The sequence below is a fragment of the Lepidochelys kempii genome, chromosome 10 (genome assembly GCF_965140285.1).
Source record: "Lepidochelys kempii isolate rLepKem1 chromosome 10, rLepKem1.hap1, whole genome shotgun sequence".
In the NCBI taxonomy this organism is placed as follows: domain Eukaryota; kingdom Metazoa; phylum Chordata; order Testudines; family Cheloniidae; genus Lepidochelys; species Lepidochelys kempii.
In genome coordinates, this window is record NC_136389.1 from 81,388,511 (window position 1) to 81,407,012 (window position 18,502).

Sequence of the window (18,502 nt, forward strand, 5' to 3'; positions counted from 1 at the left end):
TCAGTCCCAGAGACCCCCTTGGGACTGTCACCTGACATGCTGAAACTACCTCTGAGCCCGTTTTCCCTGCCAGCTTGGGACTCCAGAACCCTGCCTTGTTGAGCCAGACACACCAGCTTGCTGCAAACACAGACCCAGGTCTGGTCCATGCACCCAAAGCTGCAGACTTTAACCAAAAACTGCTCAGCAAGTTACCTATCTCCAGCACCCAGACACCCAGCTCCCAATAGGATCCAAACCCCAAATAAATCCATTTTACTCTGTATAAAGCTTATACAGGGTAAACGCGTAAATTGTGCGCCCTCTATAACACTGATAGAGAGATATGCACAGCTGTTTGCTCCCCCAGGTATTAATCACTTACTGTGGGTTAATTAATAAACAAAAGTGATTTTATTAAGTATAAAACGCAGGATTTAAATGCTTTCAATTAATAACAGACAGGACAAAGTAAGTTACCAAGCAAAATAAAACAAAACATGCAAGTCTAAGCCTACTACATTTAAGAAACTGAATACACGTAAATCTCACCCTCAGAGATGTTCCAAAAAGCTTCTTTCACAGACTAGACTCCTTCTTAGTCTGGGCCCAATCCTTTCCCCTAGTACAGTTCTTGTTAGTTTCAGCTCAAGTGGTAACTAGGGGATTTCTCATGACTGGCAGCCCCCTTTGTTCTGTTTCACCCCCTTTTATATCTTTGGCACAAGGTGGGTATCCTTTGTCTCTCTCTGGGTTCCCACCCTTCCTTCTAAATGGAAAAGCACCAGGTTTAAGATGGATTTTAGTACCAGGTGACATGATCACATGTCACTGTAAGACCTCATTTTCCATTCTTTCAGGGTTGGCCTGCACATATCCAGGAAAATTTGTGAGTAAACTGAGCCATTCACAACCAACTGTCCTAGTTAATGGGAGCTATCAAGATTCTAAGCCACCATTAATGGCTCACACCTTGCATAGTTACAATAGGACTTCAGAGTAATACTTCATATTTCTAGCTTCAGATACAAGAATGATACATTCATACAAATAGGTCAAACACACTCAGTAGATTATAAGCTTTGTAATGATACCTTACAAGAGACCTTTTGCATGAAGCAAATTCCAGTTACATTATATTCACACTCATTAGCATATTTCCATAAAACATATGGAGTGCAACATCACAGTGAGAAGTGCACTGGGATGGGGGCCTGGAGGGCTGGGCAGCCTAGCTGTTAGTGCACCTGACTTCTGGCCCCTTGCCTCTCTGTCAGGGCAGTAGAGGTGCCTGGTTTCTGACCTTAAGGGGGGATCTTCTGGCCTCCACCCTCATATGGGATGAAGAAGAAGAGTAGCCAACCCGGACTGATGGGACAAGGCAAAGAAGAAGAATGCCTCTGTATTGTTACCTGTCTGTACCCATTTCACAAATGGGGAAGCTGGGGCAGATGCCAAGTTTAGTGGGTCACTATGGAAGACCTTCAATGTATTGTTAAATAGGAGAGTGACTTACTGCCACAGCATATCTGGTGACATTGTCCTTCTCACTGTTTTCAATCACCTTCTCCAGGTCCGGGCTGTCATGGGATTCCCCATCGGTTATTACAATCATCACTTTCTTCGCTCCCTTTCGCCCACCTTTCTGAAAGGCTTCTGAGCTGAAATTAAAAGGAACTGTTGGGCTGTGCAAAGCAGCAGGCTGGCTGCAAGAGGTTTCTTCTGATCAGAACATACCTTAATATACATTGCCATGCTGGGTGTGTTTCACTTTGGCCTGTCCCACTTACATGAAAAACCCCTTCTGTTGTCTGAACTCTGGTTTAACCTGAACAAATTCCAAGATTCTCATTCCATTCAGATCAACAGGAATCTACTCCAGGGTCGACTCACAAACCACAAAATGTTATTTTAATGGACTGCGAGTTCTTAAATTAAAAAGGAAATCCAACAAAATATGGGATTCTCAGAAAGCTTTGTGGTGTTAATAAGCAATATTTCCTCATAGTGGACCCACTTGTAATCTCCCTGTGGAGCAACTCCATTAAATCAGAGGACTTGCTCCAGATTTACGTCATATAACAGATCAGAATCTAGCTCAGTCTTTGTATTAAAACGTGCCCACAAATTCAGTTATAAATTACGGGCGATCGTGCTGTGGGTTAGTGGTCAATATTCTTACTAATCACACACCACTTGCAATTCTGCAACAAAAGAGGGAGAAGGAAAAACAAGATCTGAACTGTAGGCTGGTTCTGGTCTTTATAAAGCTCTGCTGCGGTGCATTCGGGTTGCACTCTCAGATCAGAACTCCTCCAGCCTCTGGGCTAGTTCATATTTCCAGTTTGACTCTGTATTGGAACAGTGCAACCCAGATTAGGTTCAGAAAGAGCTATCCCTGAAATAAACAGGCCTGAGTCCTTTCCTCCTGCTCAGCACAAAGCATGCAGAAAACCAGCTTAATCAACAGGTTGGGGATTTCCCTGGTCTAGTGTAGAGCCACAATAGCCAGGTCTATGCTCCCTTATCCCAGCCCCAGGATAGAGGTATGTCAAGGGTGGTAATGCTTGGCTGGTGGAAGACACCCCTGGGGACCACTGGGCAGGGGCTGAAATGATCCCAGCCAGCTTCAGGATTCGGGGGATGTCACGCTGACATACAGCAACCCTTGATTCCTTCCTCCTGGGTTCGGCTGCAGTGGAGAATAGAGCTGGATATATTCTGTTACAAAGTATCATTATGGCTTTGTCTGGAAATGTCCCCTACTTCAGGGACTATTGTTTACTTTTCAACACCTGGAAAGAAAGAAAGAAAGAAAGAAAGAAAGAAAGAAAGAAAGAAAGAAAGAAAGAAAGAAAGAAAGAAAGAAAGAAAGAAAGACCTGTAATTAGAATAAATGGGAGTCCGTATTTGTGATTTACCGAGCAAATTCTATCCCATATGCTGTCCTGGTTTCTGTACCTCCTCTCTGCTCTATGTGACTAGCAGCTTCCACCACATCTTTTACAGACCTGTAGTCATTTAAATGAAATTCATGCACAACGTCTTCTCCATATTGAACAACTCCAACCTAGGAATTAAAGGAGCATTACAAAGGATGCAAATACCACACATCATAGCAGTCACCCGAGAAACAAAGAGCCTGTTTTAGTGATCAAGTATAATTTCAGTTAATATACAGTACATCGCTATATATAACTAACTGTTGTATGATTTACTGGAAATGTGGAGATTAGGAGTCTGGGTGTGCAGTAATGGGGCCATCTGCAACGAACCAGGTTTTTCCATACTTACATTGCTTCTGTGCTACAAGTAATTGGACTAACAGGTATGTCTACGGCGGTGATGATAATACTGTAGGTCTATGTAGTGACCTGCACACAAAATGTGCATCACGGAACCTTACAATTCAATGACATTTAAAAGGAGCACAGTCACATAGCCGTTCGTGTGTGAGTGTACACACAAGAACAGAAGCCTTTTTGCAGGTTCACCTGTTGCATAGCCCCCAAACTAGCTGCAAACGTCTCCTAATTCTGTGTAGGGAAAACCAACAGCCTTGCCATTTCTGAGCCCAGGGAACAATGAGGCACACAAGGGAAAAGGAAGGCAGGAAGCTGTTGGTCTTTTTATACTGCTAGAGGTTTGGCACTGACAACATAAATAAGCGAATACAAAAAGAGTTTGCAGTAGCATCTCTGCCAAAGTTAGTGGGGAAATTAATTGTAGTCCATTAAAAGTGCATGAAGATAGATCAGCCACTGAACAAGTTCTGCTCCAAACAAGAAGATCTGGCAAACAAACTGCTCTCAGCCCTATTTCTGCTGGGAGTTAGATACTAGAATCCATCCTTTTGTAAGGGGAACTTTAGGACGTCTTTTTTCGTGTAACTGGCAGAGAAGACTCTATTTCAGCATGTTCTCACCACAGTCATCTCTGCCCACAGTTAAACTCAGTCAAATTCTGCTCCATATTTCCCCCCAAATGACAGTTGACAATACAAAGCCAGCAATAATCGTGGGTCTATATTCTGGCCAGCTATCACCCATGCTCAGACGTCCTGCCAAGGGGAGAGGGGTGGTGTTGTGGTTGGGAACCTAGGTGTTAAGTTGTACAGACCAGGTCCCCCGGCCCCATAATGCTGACCTGTGTCTTCTCTTGTTGAGGATGTACAGGGTGGCTCTTTGTACAGTTTTGGGGATTCAGAACTGGCTGAAATCCTTGTGTCGTATTCCCCCCTTCTCTTACTGGCTTCTCAGTCACAAACCTAGGTACCGACATCAGCCACAACTGGTACGTCTACAAAGCAGCTAGACACCTGCAACTGGCCATGCCAGCCATCTCAGGCTCGTGGGGCTTGGGCTGTGGGGCTGTTTCATTGCTGTGTGGACGCTCAGGCTTGGACTGGGGCCTGGGCTCTAGGACGCTGTGAGGTGGGAGGGTCCCAGATCTGAGGCTTTGGACTGAGCCCAGAAGTCTACACAGCAATGAAACTGCCCTGTAAGGATAAGGCCTTTGTCTGCAGCCATACTGTAAGGCCTAAAGCCTACGGCATTCGTCTACAGCCAGATTAAAAGAGCAGCCAAGCAGCAGCCATTGGCTGAGATGCAGGAAGCCACATCCTCGCATTCCATCTAAATTACATTAAAACAATATAATAGCAGGGTGTTAAGAAGGAGACCCCGTCCTAATGGCCCCCACTATCACCAGATAAAGAAACAGATCTTAAGGTAAAGAAAACTTAGTTTGATAGCATCCTGTCTGTCAAGTAATCACTTATCAATAGTTGTGGTTCTGAAATCCTCATTTCGTTACTGTTTTGTCATGGTCCCCACTTCCCTATTGTTTGTCTGTATGGTCTCTGTCTGGTTCTTTGATTGTTTCTGTCTGTTACATAATTAATTTTGCTAGGTGTAAATTAATTAAGATGGTAGGATAGGACTGGTTAGAGAACTTTGTTACACTATGTTAGGATTGGTTAGTAACATTTTAGTATAATGATTGGTTAAGGTATAGCTAAAAAGGACCCAAATATCACTATATATCTGGGGTCCAAAAAGAAGTTCTTTGGGAACCAACTCCAGGACACAGCCCTAAAGATCAGAGCGGCCAGACCTCAACACTCTGCCAATGACACTGTGCAGAAACTGGAGTCTCCCAGATGGACCTGATCCTGACTGGCCATCAAGAAAAGTTCATCCATCTTATTGGGAGTGGGGAGCATTGTATGTGTAGCATGTGTAGTCTGTTTTTGGTGATTGTTAATAAATAGAGGTTATGTAGGATATTACTGTGTAAGGTTCTTTCACTGGTAAAAGACCCTGTAAACTCGCAAAAGATTAAGCCCTGAGTCCACAGGGAAAAGGTGTTTGCCCAGAGCCCACGGAAGGGTAAAGTTAGGTGCTTTTCACCTGGAACCCTAGGAACTGGGTAAAGATGGGTGCCCTTGAGTGTGTGAGTAACAGAGAATTTTGTGCGGGTAACAGCCCTGCAAGCCGGAGTTGGCTGACACGGGCCAGCCATGGGTTTTTCTTTGCTGTATAGAGATAGCCAATAAGGCCCAGCAAGAAAAAGATGGAGTACCCTCCACAGCTGCTACAAACTGCATACCCGCAGAGCGATGCTAATTAAGGGTCACACAACTTAACCACCCTCCTTCCTTCTCATTTCATTGCGTGGGTTGCTCCTTACTCTCTGTTTCAGTTAAGAACATTAACGTGAGCAGTATTTCCATTGGCTCAGCTTTCATATCCATACTCTGCAGGTTTATTCTGGGCAAGCGCCTTGCCAGGCTGCAGTATATTGGCACCGAAGGGACATTTCTCCTAGGAAATAGACCAGGAAAATCTGTATTGCAAGGATGAACAGAGACATAAATGCAGAGAATGACCAGGGATGTGCTTACCTGTATCTGACCAGGCCCAATGTAAAACTTTTTCAAGATGTTTATCAGGAAATGTTGCACTTCAACCCAGGGATATATGCTGTTCGATCCATCCAGAACAATGATTATGTCCATGTATGTTTGGCATCCTGTGGAAAATACGCAGCATATTATTGAAAGACCTTGGCAACAACTGCAAAGTGGAAATTTATGGCTTTATTCCCTGCAGTCAGGTACTTGCTCTTGTGATTTGTGTGAAAAATCTGATTTAAATCATACCTAAAGACCTTCAGGTCACATTCACTTAAATGAGATCGAGAGAGTCCACACCCATGGTTAGCTCTGGCAGGAGAGAGCTGGAGAACTTTCTAAGAATAATATTGTACATAAGCAACCTCAGATTGCCGGCTCCGATTCAGATTTGGATCTCCATCCAGTGTATTAGATTACTTCAAATGTTCAGGGCCCAATTCTGCCACCATTACTCATGTTGAGTAGTACTTTACTCTGCGAGTCATCCCTTTGATTTCAAGGGGGCAACTCAAAAAGAGGCCCTTAAGCATATGCTTAACTTCAGTGTGAGATAAGCACATGCCTACGCACCATGCAGAATCAACACCAGCAGGAGGTGATGCACCCAGTGGAAGTGTGGCAGAATTTGATCCTGGCATTGTAACTTCCTGGGGCAGGGACCAGGCCTTCTATGGTTACACAGAACTCAACCCACTTATAGTGCACAGTAAATAGCATAGATCAGTATTTGCTCCAACTAAAGAGAAGGGGAGCTTTTGCCACAGTAAAGATTAAGACCAAAAAAAAAAACTCAAGTGAGGACTTCAGGATTTTGTCCAATAGCAACACATTAGGAAGGACTGATCAAATGAGCTGTGGATTGGTCAGTTTCCTTTCCGAAGTGTGCCATTGTCAGGTGTTATCCTTATAGCTTTCTTTTATGCCCTCGTATTTTATAAGAATTAATGACGTGTTTCAGAGAACTGTTGGGGGAGCAAAGGATGGATTTGTGCTACCACTGAGCATGCCATGAGTCATAGGGTACATGATTCTATCAAAAGAGAACTCAGATCTATCGCTATCTAGTGAACTCATAAACCACGGGGAAGGGAGCTTGAGTGGTCTCACGTTCAAATGGAGGAGGACCTTATATTTCATGCTTGTTCAATTATTATTTTAATATAAAGTTAGGCTTGGTAATCTAGTTTCTTCCAAGGTATCAGTTACACTTCCCAATGTGATCATAGCAGCATCTCTGATTGAAAAGAACGTCTGAAATGACATCATCAACTTGCACAAAAATGGGGCACCAATGGGAGAAATTCATCCTACGACATTACATTATAAGAGGGGAAATTTAAAGAAAAATACTGTTAAAATATTAATAGGCTCTGAATTCACTTCTCTCCATCACCCAAAGAAACTCCAGCTCGTCAGTGGTCTGTTCAACAGGATGGAAGCCAAAATTACCCCAAAAGAGGATGTAAATGTTGGCAGCTAAATAAGTGGCTTGATTTTTCAGAGGGGCTGAGAACCCAGAACCTCCACTGAACCCAACAGCATCTGTGGAGTGCCCATGAAAATCAGGACACTTATTTAGTGCCTACATATGGGAGCCAGGTGGCTAACTTTACGCACCCAGGTTTGAAAATACTGGCCAACATTTTTAGCTGTTCAGCAAATGAGCTTTGTTTTGTGCAGCCAATGCCTGAATTCTTTCCCTCTTTCCCCTTCCCAATGCACTGAAGGGTGCTGATCAAATATGCTGGACCCTTATTTCCAGTTTTCGAAGCATAAGGTCTTCCTCAAGAGTCACTCAGAAGGAAAATGTTGGCCAGATGTCTGTGCATGTAATCTCCTTTGGGTCGCCTTTTGCAAATCATTTCCTTTGTTATCTTGCCTCCTTTTCAATCCTGACTTCACTTTGTTTTCTCAATGGCATTGAAGCGATTAAAGAACAAAAATTCTATTGAACTTCAAAACCAGGGTTGGAGTTAGAGGCTACATAACAGATTGCGTCTCATACTCTGGAGGGCAGGAGCTATGGTCTTGGAGAATCTGAAGTTGGAGTTCACCCGGGAGCACATTCCTGTGGTATAGTAAGAGCTTCCACACTCATGGGACCAGAGAGGGCTGCAAGCCTGTAAAGAAAATTGGGAAAAATAAAACAACAGTGAAGGGTTGAAAAACTGCCACTTATTTAGCCTCTGTTTTACAGGCTATAAAGATCAACAGCAGAGAATCAGAGATCTGCACCCATGTACGACTCGGGGACTATTCTCGCCAAACACCTCCAATGCCAGCTCAGCCTGCATGAAGAAGCACACTGCTTGGTTTCTCCAGAGCAAATTACGGTAAGACTTTAGCCATTAAGACCATTGTGCGCATGTGGAGAAGACTGCCACGGGTGGCACAGATCCTGAAGGGGGTGCAGAAAGTAGAAACAGAGGGAACAAATGGCCTAAGTAAGGAAGTGACATGTATTTTCCTTTCTAAAATATGCGAACTCTTGGGATGATTGGGTGTCTGTGGGTTATGCTAAGGCAGATTTAACTTGCAGGATGTGGGCTCATGGCAGGGTGTACTAGCATTTTATCCTGTACCAATATCTTCTGTGTAGGAGGAGTTCCCTTCCAGGCTTTGGGCTGGATTTAGAAAAATCCTCACCTTGTCATGTAAGGATCTAGATCCGTATGCATTGGCAGTGAGAGCAGACAGTGTGGAGATAACAGCTTGTCAGGAGTCAGAAGTGGCAATACCAGGCAAGAATGTCTGGAGCCAATTTGCATTATCCATTTCTCATGAACCTAAGGGGAAGTTTACATTGCATTGTAAAGCCGTGTCTTTGGGACCCGGGCTTGTGGACTTGATGTTTCCAAGCCCGTGTTTGAGCTTTGCAAACCTGGGCTTACAGTTGGGTCGCACAGCCATGCTAACATGTCCATACTGCACTATATAGACCTTCTGACTCAGGTCTGCGGTTTGAGCTATATCCACACTGCAGAATGACAGGGCTGGACCCAAGTCACAGCGGGACTCGGGTTCTGACCCATCCACCTCACTAGCAGCTTCCTCGGACATGGGTCCTGAGTGTTTGCTGACCCGAGTCAAGCTGATTTGTGTGTGGACAGAAGGGGAGCTTGAGCGCAAACCTGATTAAGAGCCTGTGCTTAGTGTGTAGTGTAGACTTTGTGACCCTATGAGCCCCTTAATGCCAACTAGCAAAGGCTTCGTTGTTCCATGCACAAAAGGAGGCATGCTGTAATAGAAGCCAAGACTGAAAGCTTGATCCATGAAGTCAACAGAATATTGACGTGAAATGTTAACTATACGTGTTTGGAAAATGCATTTTACTTTGGCAGTCTGGAGAAGCTGCTGCTATCTTGGAAGGCAGAGGGCCTGCATTTATATTCATAACTGGATAAAACAATCCTGTTGGGGTTAAGTTAATGAAACAAACGACAGACAAATAGTGAGAGGAACATGGCTGCAGAGATCCTGGAGAGAGACTCAATATACCAAAAAAGCACCAGGCAGTTTGCATATTAAGTGCCAATTATTTATAGACAGTATCTTATTTCTTACCAGAAAGCTCTTGTCCTTGGGGTTCGTGGTCAGACTCAGGCCAAGACGCATGTTGTCTTTGCGCTCTGACACATTGGAGAGTGTTACTCTTCCTTGAGAAAGAATACCAAGGTTAGATGCGCTGTATCATCCAGCAGTGTGCGGCTAGTGTACAGGCTTCCGAAATGGTTTTATACGTCACACCTGGACAGCTGGCCGAGGCTCTACCATTGTGAAGGAAGCACCTCAGCAGACCACAAGCGGTCCGAAGAATTGTAACACAAACCAAAAAATCCCACTTTTTTATTGTGCCACTGTGAGTATCCTAGTAAGTGTAAGAACAGATCCAGCTGAAGGACCTCAAGACATCTTTATCTTGTTCATGTCACAGAGCCTGTATTTTATCTCAACAGATGCAACTGCCACAGAGCCAAGATCTCAGAACATCCCTGGATGGGCTGAACTGACAAATAGAAAAAAAGTCTTCTAGGGAATTAAATAATGAGTTAAAAACTTGGACTTCCTACTAGATAAGCCTTAGAAAAACCTTTGAACTGGTCTAGCAAGTAATTTCCCATTGCAGGTATGAAATGCATGCAGTTGCCGATGTATATTTGCAAATTTATTCCATTTCTTAAAATTGAGAGTGTCCCACAATGCAATGCTTTCATTCTGTTAATGTTAACATCCTTTAGCTTCAGCAAAAGAAATCGTTTAATCTCTTCCAGCCTGCAGCATATGGTTAGTGGGGGTGCAAAAACGAACCTGACAGGGGTGGTCTGGCAATTTTAAATTCTCACGTGACTATGATTTTACATCTCTTGGTCACGTGGGCAGTGCTTCGCTGGAGTGCACATTTGACCTATGCCTGCTCACCAAGAGCGTCAGAGAAGTTGGAACACAGTGTGATATACAGGACGGTTCTTCCCACCTTTGCCCCAGTGCCTGAAGGTGGGAACTGAGGAAAAAACTGAGCAATTAATGGGAAGAGCATGAGGCCTCTTCTTTCATCTGGGGCCTTGTATCAGTCTCTCTCAAGGCTCTTGTGCGATTTTAAATGGGAAGGAGCCTGAACCACAAGTCCATAACCCATCCCAAACCCCAGACTCTGAGCTGAACTTTGTAGGTTGAATACTCGGCCCATATAAAAAGCTTGATTCCTGAACCCTTGAACTTTGAGAAAGCTCATACATGGGGCAGTGCCAGATGTACATGTCATGCCTCCGGCCCACCTACAATTTAAAGGATATTTTCTAGTGTAACTGGAATTGTATTTGTTCATAATCAATTACAATTGGGAAACATAATTGGCAGGACTTTTGGGACTGGCCCTCCTGCACTTGGCACAGATGGAGATGGGGCTCAAAGCCATTTTTATGCCTTCCTGATCCTGTGGTCACTGGGACAGTACTGAGGTGCAACTTAGATCAGCCTCAGGGTTGCTCTACCTCGAACTGGCTGGTAACAGCCTCCAACAGATTGTTTCAGCATCTGGGGAGCAGCTGGACACAGTGGCTCCCAGTCAGAACCTACTTTCACTAGCCACACCCCAGGTGCTTAGGGTAGGGACAAGCATGCAGGGTGTAAGAGGTGCTATGCTGGTCCCATACTACCAGGGGATTCCTCAGGCCAAGAACATCCCTGCCAGGAATCTCAACCACATTAGACTTCTGGAGGGCAGGAGAATAGATCTATGAATATTGTGGGGCTGAACTTTTCTGCAGGATCAGTGCTGGAGGGGAAATGAAGGGCAGAGGGTTGTTGTACATGAAAATAAAAGCCCTGATCTCTCTGTGTGGATCCATGCACAGAGGAAACCTTCTGTGCTGATGTCTCCTCTAGTCACCACTCCCCTTGTCTCCTGTACACGGTATCCCTGGGGTCAGCGATCCATGTCCGGGGAGAAGCGCAGGCTAGGGGACAGATGGGGCAAGGCAGGGTGACTAGTACACACATCAAGCCCCAAGACACCCACAGAGAACATGCTGGCAATGCCGCAAAGCTTATGGTTGTGTTACCTCTTCCCCAGAGCCTCCAAATTGCTGGGGAACCTGTCCCCAACTCCTACTACTCCAGGGGCACCAAGGGAAGACAAAATGTACTTGGGTCTCCTCGCTTTCAACTCAGAGTCTAGTTTACTCTCATCCTGCGGGTTCAAAGCATTACTGACGTGCGTTACAGGACACCCAAAGTTTCCAGAGCAGCTTTGATCTTTAGTTCAAGACCCACCCTGTGGGCATGTCTATACTAGGAGCCAGGGTTTGATTCCAACTCGGGTAGACGTACTTGTTCTCGCTCATCGCGCTAACGTGCTAAAAATAGTGTACCTGGGGTCGCACCGCCATCCACGCGTGCTGAAACCAGCTCTCCAGGCTGAGTTCAAACCCGCCTGACCCCCGTGGGTACAGACTTGGTGTGGCTTGTCCATGATGCTGCTCGCTGCTACCAGGCTACCCCAGTGACACTAACACAACCATTTTTAGTCCACTAGCCTGATGAGAGCTAGCACGAGTGTGTCTACCCGAGCCTGGAGTCACACCCAACTCACAGTGGAGACAGAACCTGTGAGGCAAAGGACTTTCTCAGAAAAAAAAAAATTGATTTTTGTCAGAAAACCCCAAACCTGAAAACTAAAATTGTTTCAATTTTTGTCATTTTTCAGCCAAAAATATTTTGGTTTGAGAGAAAAAAAACAATTTGGGGTTTTTTGACAAAAACTTGGAATTTTCTGCAGACCCGTCCCCCCATTTTCCAACCAGCTCTAGACAGAAGTTCATGTTGGGGCGCTAGCCAGTTGGAAGACTCTGGTTCAATTCCCTGCTCTGCCACAGGTTTCCGGTAGGACCTTGACCAAGTCACTTAGTCTCTCTATGCTTCCGTCCCCCTCTGCCCAATGGGGATAACAGCCCTGCCCTGCCTCCCTGGGGGGCTGTGAGGATAAACAGACTGAGGGCTGATGGGGCCCTATACACTATGCTGATGGGGCCATATAAGTACCTAAGACAGATAGGGTGGGGTGACTTCCCCTGGGATGTGGGGGTCTCTCTAAATACAGAGGGTCTCCCCTGTGTGTGTAATATTAAGGGCATGGCCGGGCTCTCTATACTTTATAAACAAATGTCTCTGCCGGTGTTATAGGTAACACTTCTGATCATTAACTCTCTAGGGATTAAGGAGGACTTGTGGCACCTTAGACTCTAACAAATTTATTTGGGCATAAGCTTTTGTGGGCTAAAACCCACTTCATCAGATGCATGCAGTGGAAAATATAGTAGGAAGACAGCTATATATATATATACAGAGAACATGAAAAAATGGGGGTTGCCATACCAACTCTAACGAGACTAATCAATTAAGGTGGGCTATTATCAGCAGGAGAAAATAAACAAACACTGTTGTAGTGATAATCAGGATGGCCCATTTCAAACAGTTGACAAGAAGGTGTTGGATCTCTTGGAGCCCTGTATGCAGAAAATATATATATATTCCTATTGTATTTTCCACTGCAGGCATCTGATGAAGTGGGCTTTAGCCCACAAAAGCTTATGCTCAGATAAATTGGTTAGTCTCTAAGGTGCCACAAGTCCTCCTTTTCTTTTTGCTGATACAGACTAACACAGCTACCACTCTGAAACCTGTCTCTAGGGATTGTTTTTTTCATTCTGACGAACTTCTCACTGTTCATACTGTGTGTTCACACTCAGCCAGAACGATGAAAATGGAGCAGTCAGTTTCCCAGTCAGTTTCATTTTCTGTCGGAGGGACATACCATTTAGGCCACACACAGGGCAGAGGAGGTTTTAAATCCTTCCCAGCCAAAATCTCTGAGGCAGAATCACAGCTGGTGTAAATTGAAAGAGCTCCATCTGGGCCCAGAACAATCCACACCCGCTGGGGAGCCACTCTGATGCTTTTTACAAAGATGGAAACTTTTCCTTTCATTTTAGGTTATGTGGAACAATGGGGTTGGCTCTTCAGCTGGCCTAAATCACCGAAGTCAGGGAGCAACACGGATTTCCACCAGCTGAGGATTTTTGTTTAAAAAAAAAAGCAAAACTTGAGGGCAATAATGAACAGGCACCACCTCTGGAACCAGTCTGGCTCTTTGATTCTGCTCCCTCTGGAGGCCGCTCAAGCATTTTAATCTCACAAGATTTAGTGTTTCTTAAAGCCCCAGCTCCAGCCGTCATGTGACTATATGATTATCTCAGCTGCCATTTCAAAAAAACGGTTCTCGCCCTCACAATTATGGAGAAAAGCTTGAAAACATGACTGGAGTGCACCTTTAAAGGCTCAAAAGACAGAAGATAAATAAAAAGAAACACACACACACACTATTTTATATATGAGTTTAAAATCACAAGATTTTGTATATATTATCTCATGATCTGTGTGCGCCTAACTCATAATTTTCTAACACTCGGGCTAGCTGTACTGCGTAAGTGGCAGGGCGTGTGGTACCTAGGTTGAGTTTGGTGCAGTTGCCGTTCGTCTCGCCATTCACCGGACACTTGTAGACGTCTCCAGTCTTCAACTGTCCATTGGTTTCATAGGGGGCTCCCACCACCAGCCTGGACAAGAGAATGTTCCGTCAAGACATGAGCGGGCACTTGCAAAGAACACACATTTCAGCACCAAACCCTGAGTCACCACATCAGAGACACCCAGGAATGGTTCAAATGATCATTTCTTGAGAATCCCAAAGAAACAATATACAGCGCTAGCGAATTAACGCAGAGAAGAAACATGTATGGTATTTGTTTGAAGGAAACATCCCTAAGATTTACATGATTAAAGCTGGATTTAAATGAAATACTTTTTGTTATGTGGAAAAAAACATTTCAGTGGACACAAATTCCCTCAAAGTACTCAGGAAACCATTTTCCCCTTCTGTGAAATGAAACCAATGGATATAAATGAGGGTAGAATTTGACTCTGTGTTGTATACGCATTGAGGCTAGCATTTTCAAAGCTGCCTAAAGGATATGGATGCCCATCACTTGTAATGAGAATTGGATCCCTAATCCCACAAGTGGCTGAGATTTTCAGAAAGAGCAAGCTCAGCAGCTGGCAAATATTGACATTTTAATGGCTCCTTCCTACCATATTTGTATTATTGCCACAATAAATGACTTCATAACTCTCCACTCTTCACTACCATCTGTGAATTCATCCCCAGTCTATGTGACTGGTTTGTTGTTCAAACATCCAGACAACCTGGGAGGCTAATAACCTTGGGTGGAAAAGAACCAACAACTCATTCCCCTTAAATATTTCCTACATTGTTATGACATGTCAGGGGAAGCTTTCTCCACCTCTGAATAGCCAGAGGGGAGATGTGATCATTCTCTGCATCCAACCAAGTAGCAAAACAAGTAATTTGATCTAACTTCTCTACCACATCAGGGAACATTAAAGTATTATAACCACGTATAATTTCTGTTTGAAAGTAAGATCTAAGAGAGATGGAGGTGAGTATTTAAAGGAAATGGCATGAAAATCAGAAGAAATAAAATGGAGGCCATGGTCTGTAGACTCGATGATACAGTTCTGTTGTCTTCCTGCAAGGTAAGTCTGGTGGGCCAGTCCCACCAAAGGTACAGAAGTTCAGGTTCCTAGGTTATATAGTGCAGGATAATGGTGAATTCAATGACAAACTTACAAGCCGAACAGAAAAGGCATGGGTGAAATGGAGAGATGTGCGGGGAACGATCTGCAATAGGAGAATGCCTTTCAAAATGCTGAGATGGACGCTTGGAGTGACAAGGATGGACCATGCTCAGAACGAACAAGTTAGGGGAAGAGACAATGTGGCACCAACTATAGAAAAGCTGAGGGAATCAGGCTTAGATGGTTGGGGCACATGAAAAGAAAATTGGAAGAATATATATGAAAAAGGTGTTAAACATAGAAGTGGAAAGTATGAGAAAGGTTGGAAGACCCAAAACTAGATGGGTGGGTACCATATCAAAGGATTCTGTGCAGTTTCTGAGCAACTGCTTCAAGACAGGCTGGAATGGAGAAGAAGGACTCAAAGAGCTGATGCCACACATATTGGACTAAGGCTAGAACAACAACTAAGGGCAGGGCTACACTTGCAGATGTAGAGCGCTTTGAGTTAAACCAGCCTTCGGAGAGCGCAGGAGGGAAAGTGCAGCAGTCTGTCCACACTGCCAGCTTCAAGCGCACTGGTGTGGCCACATTTGCAGCGGCGTTGGGAGCGGTGCATTATGGGCAGCTATCCCAGCATGCAAGTGACTGCAACGTGCTTTTCAAACGGGGGTGAAGTGTAACTGGGAGTGTGTTGTGTGTATGTGGGGGGGAGAGAGAGTGGGTTTTTGGGGGGCTGAGAGCATGTCAGCATGCTGTCTTGTAAATTCGGACAGCAGCAGACCCCCCTCCCCCCCGCCTCCCTCTCTCACACACGGCATTCCACACTAATGGTTGCTTTGTCTCAGAGCAGATAAGCAGCCGGCTGTCAAACGGAGCTTTCAAAGGGCATATCCGCATTCCTGCAGCCAGTTCAAAACAATGACCAGAGTGGCCACTTGGCTTAAGGGGACTATGGGACGTTGCCAGAGGCCAATCAGAGCGCAGTAATGCAGCACCTCGTCCACACTGGCGCCGCGGCGCTCCAGCGGGGGCGCAGCAAACGTTATTCCACTCGCCAAGGAGGAGACCAGCCGCGCTGTAGCCGGGGAGGCAGAGCGCTCGACGTGCCTTGCCAGTGCGGACGGGGAGCGAGCTAGTGCGCCCGGGTCTTCTTTGTTGTGCTGTAACTTGCAAGCGTAGCCAAGGCCTAAGATCTTTGCAAGTAAGCCGAAGCAAATGCCAATAAAAGTTTGGGGTTTAAAATGCGCTAACGAGAAGAAAGTCTGTGGGCCAGACCCTGGGTGTGTTTCTGATCTGCTCAAGGTTCTGGCCAGAGGTGTGTGTTGTAGCCCATAGAGCTACCTTCAGCATTGTATTTTACCTAGCTGTAATGCAAGAAACCTGCAGGCATGTATCCTGTAGGGCACGAGCTTAAGCCATCAGCACAAGGCTTTGAGGCCTATGAACGCTGGCATAGATAAGTAGCCGAGGGGTTCTCAATCTTTTTCTTTCTGAGGACCCCCCAGAGTGCTATAAAACCTCCACGGCCCACCTGTGTCACAACAACTGTTATTCTGCATATAAAGCCAGGGCCGGTATTAGGGGGTAGCAAACAGGGCAATTGCTTGGGGCCCCATGCCACAGGGCCCCCATGAAGCTAAGCTGCTCAGGCTTTGGCTTCAGCCCCAGGTGGTGGGGCTTCAGCTTTCTGCCCTGGGCTCCAGTGAGTTTGATGCTGGCCCTGCTTGACGGACCCCCTGAAACCTGCTTGCAGCCCCGCAGGGGGCCCTGGACCTCTGGTTAAGAATCACTGAAATAGCCGACAGCCACCCTGAGTTTTGGGGAACTGGGAACAGTGTTCTAAAGGGGGGATTTAGTACAAAATGATAACAAGTAACCACAGGAACATGGAGCTGATACTAGGTTCGGATATTTTAGGATAAAATGTTGGTGAATGCTTACCTGCGAACTTGCCTTGGCAATGGATTGACGTACATGGTGATAAGTTAGATTCATTCATATACTAACCTATAGAATTAGTGTGGGGAAGTTAGATATGGACAAGGGAGGCTGGGCATTTGTATGAATGTTCATGACAGCCCCTATAATAGGCCAGAGCACCGTGTAAGAGGGATCTGTACCAGGACCTGGACCATCGGACTCATTTGGCACGCCAAGGACAGAGCAGGACCTATGCCTCTTACCAGCAGATCCCCAAGAAGGAGTGTGAGTATACATGTGAGGGATGGTGCAAGAGATCACATTTGCCCTGTATTACTGCTGTACCACTTTTGAATCTTTACTAATTGTGATAATAAAAGCGATTCAAGCCTCGCTGTGCCCTCGGTGGGAGTGTCGGTGTTGTGCGTCCTGCGGTTCCTGCCCAGATATTAAACTTAATAACCTGGATTCTGTTGTGCCTAGACCCCTACAATCCCTCAGCTTTTTATTAGTAATTAGTTGGAAATTAATCATCAATAACCACTAAACAATTGGGTGCCTGTCTGCAAACATGCTTTAATTCTCACCTTTGCACTTCCCTGATCCTGGTGCAGCCCTCTGTTGGGCTGGTCCATCTGCACTAAGTTGGAGCATCCCTGAGACTGCTCTAACTTACCCCCGCTGCATATGGCTACGAGAGGCCATAACCACTACCAAGGATTTGTACGGCACTAGGTTGTCGTGGCCACACCTATTTTTCTGTAGGGTGGGGAATGGTGCGGGAGCCCTGGAGGTGGCTCTAGGCCACTGGAGGATTACCCTTGTCCTAGGGTGACTCTGCCTGACCTGGTTATAAGAACGGACAGACTGGGTCAGACCAAAGGTCCATCTAGCCCAGGATCCTGTCTGCCGACAGTGGCCAATGCCTGGTGCCCCAGAGGGAATGAACAGAACAGGTAATCATCAAGTGGATGGGAATCTGGGAGGCAGTGACCATGAGTTGGTTGAGTTCAGGATCCTGACACAGGGAAGAAAGGTAAGCAGCAGGATACGGACCCTGGACTTCAGGAAAGCAGACTTCGACTCCCTCAGGGAACGGATGGGTAGGATCCCCTGGGGGACTAATTTGAAGGGGAAAGGAGTCCAGGAGAGCTGGCTGTATTTCAAGGAATCCCTGTTGAGGTTACAGGGACAAACCATCCCGATGTGTCGAAAGAATAGTAAATATGGCAGGCGACCAGCTTGGCTTAACAGTGAAATCATAGCGGATATTAAGCATAAAAAAGAAGCTTACAAGAAGTGGAAGGTTGGACATATGACCAGGGAAGAGTATAAAAATATTGCTCGGGCATGTAGGAATGAAATCAGGAGGGCCAAATTGCACCTGGAGCTGCAGCTAGCGAGAGATGTTAAGAGTAACAAGAAGGATTTCTTCAGGTATGTTGGCAACAAGAAGAAAGCCAAGGAAAGTGTGGGCCCCTTAATGAATGAGGGAGGCAACCTAGTGACAGAGGATGTGGAAAAAGCTAA

General features: G+C 45.4%; 2 protein-coding genes across 2 annotated transcripts in view; both read right to left on the reverse strand.

Annotated features, from left to right (window-relative positions):
* The window catches only part of ITGA11 (integrin subunit alpha 11), a 75,051-nt gene extending 71,138 nt beyond the window's left edge, over positions 1-3,913 (reverse strand). Inside the window, exons 1-3 of the mRNA XM_078854706.1 lie at positions 3,905-3,913; positions 2,901-3,049; positions 1,496-1,640 (exon numbers count right to left, since the gene is read on the reverse strand). Of these exons, the coding sequence (XP_078710832.1) occupies positions 1,496-1,640; positions 2,901-3,049; positions 3,905-3,913 (303 nt within the window). The remainder of the gene's footprint in view (positions 1-1,495; positions 1,641-2,900; positions 3,050-3,904) is intronic.
* A 117-nt stretch (positions 3,914-4,030) lies between these two features.
* LOC144930932 (integrin alpha-11-like) overlaps positions 4,031-18,502 on the reverse strand; it is a 73,585-nt gene continuing 59,113 nt past the window's right edge. Inside the window, exons 3-7 of the mRNA XM_078854707.1 lie at positions 13,901-14,010; positions 9,461-9,552; positions 7,902-8,016; positions 5,885-6,012; positions 4,031-4,039 (exon numbers count right to left, since the gene is read on the reverse strand). Coding sequence (XP_078710833.1) covers positions 4,031-4,039; positions 5,885-6,012; positions 7,902-8,016; positions 9,461-9,552; positions 13,901-14,010 — 454 coding nt within the window. The remainder of the gene's footprint in view (positions 4,040-5,884; positions 6,013-7,901; positions 8,017-9,460; positions 9,553-13,900; positions 14,011-18,502) is intronic.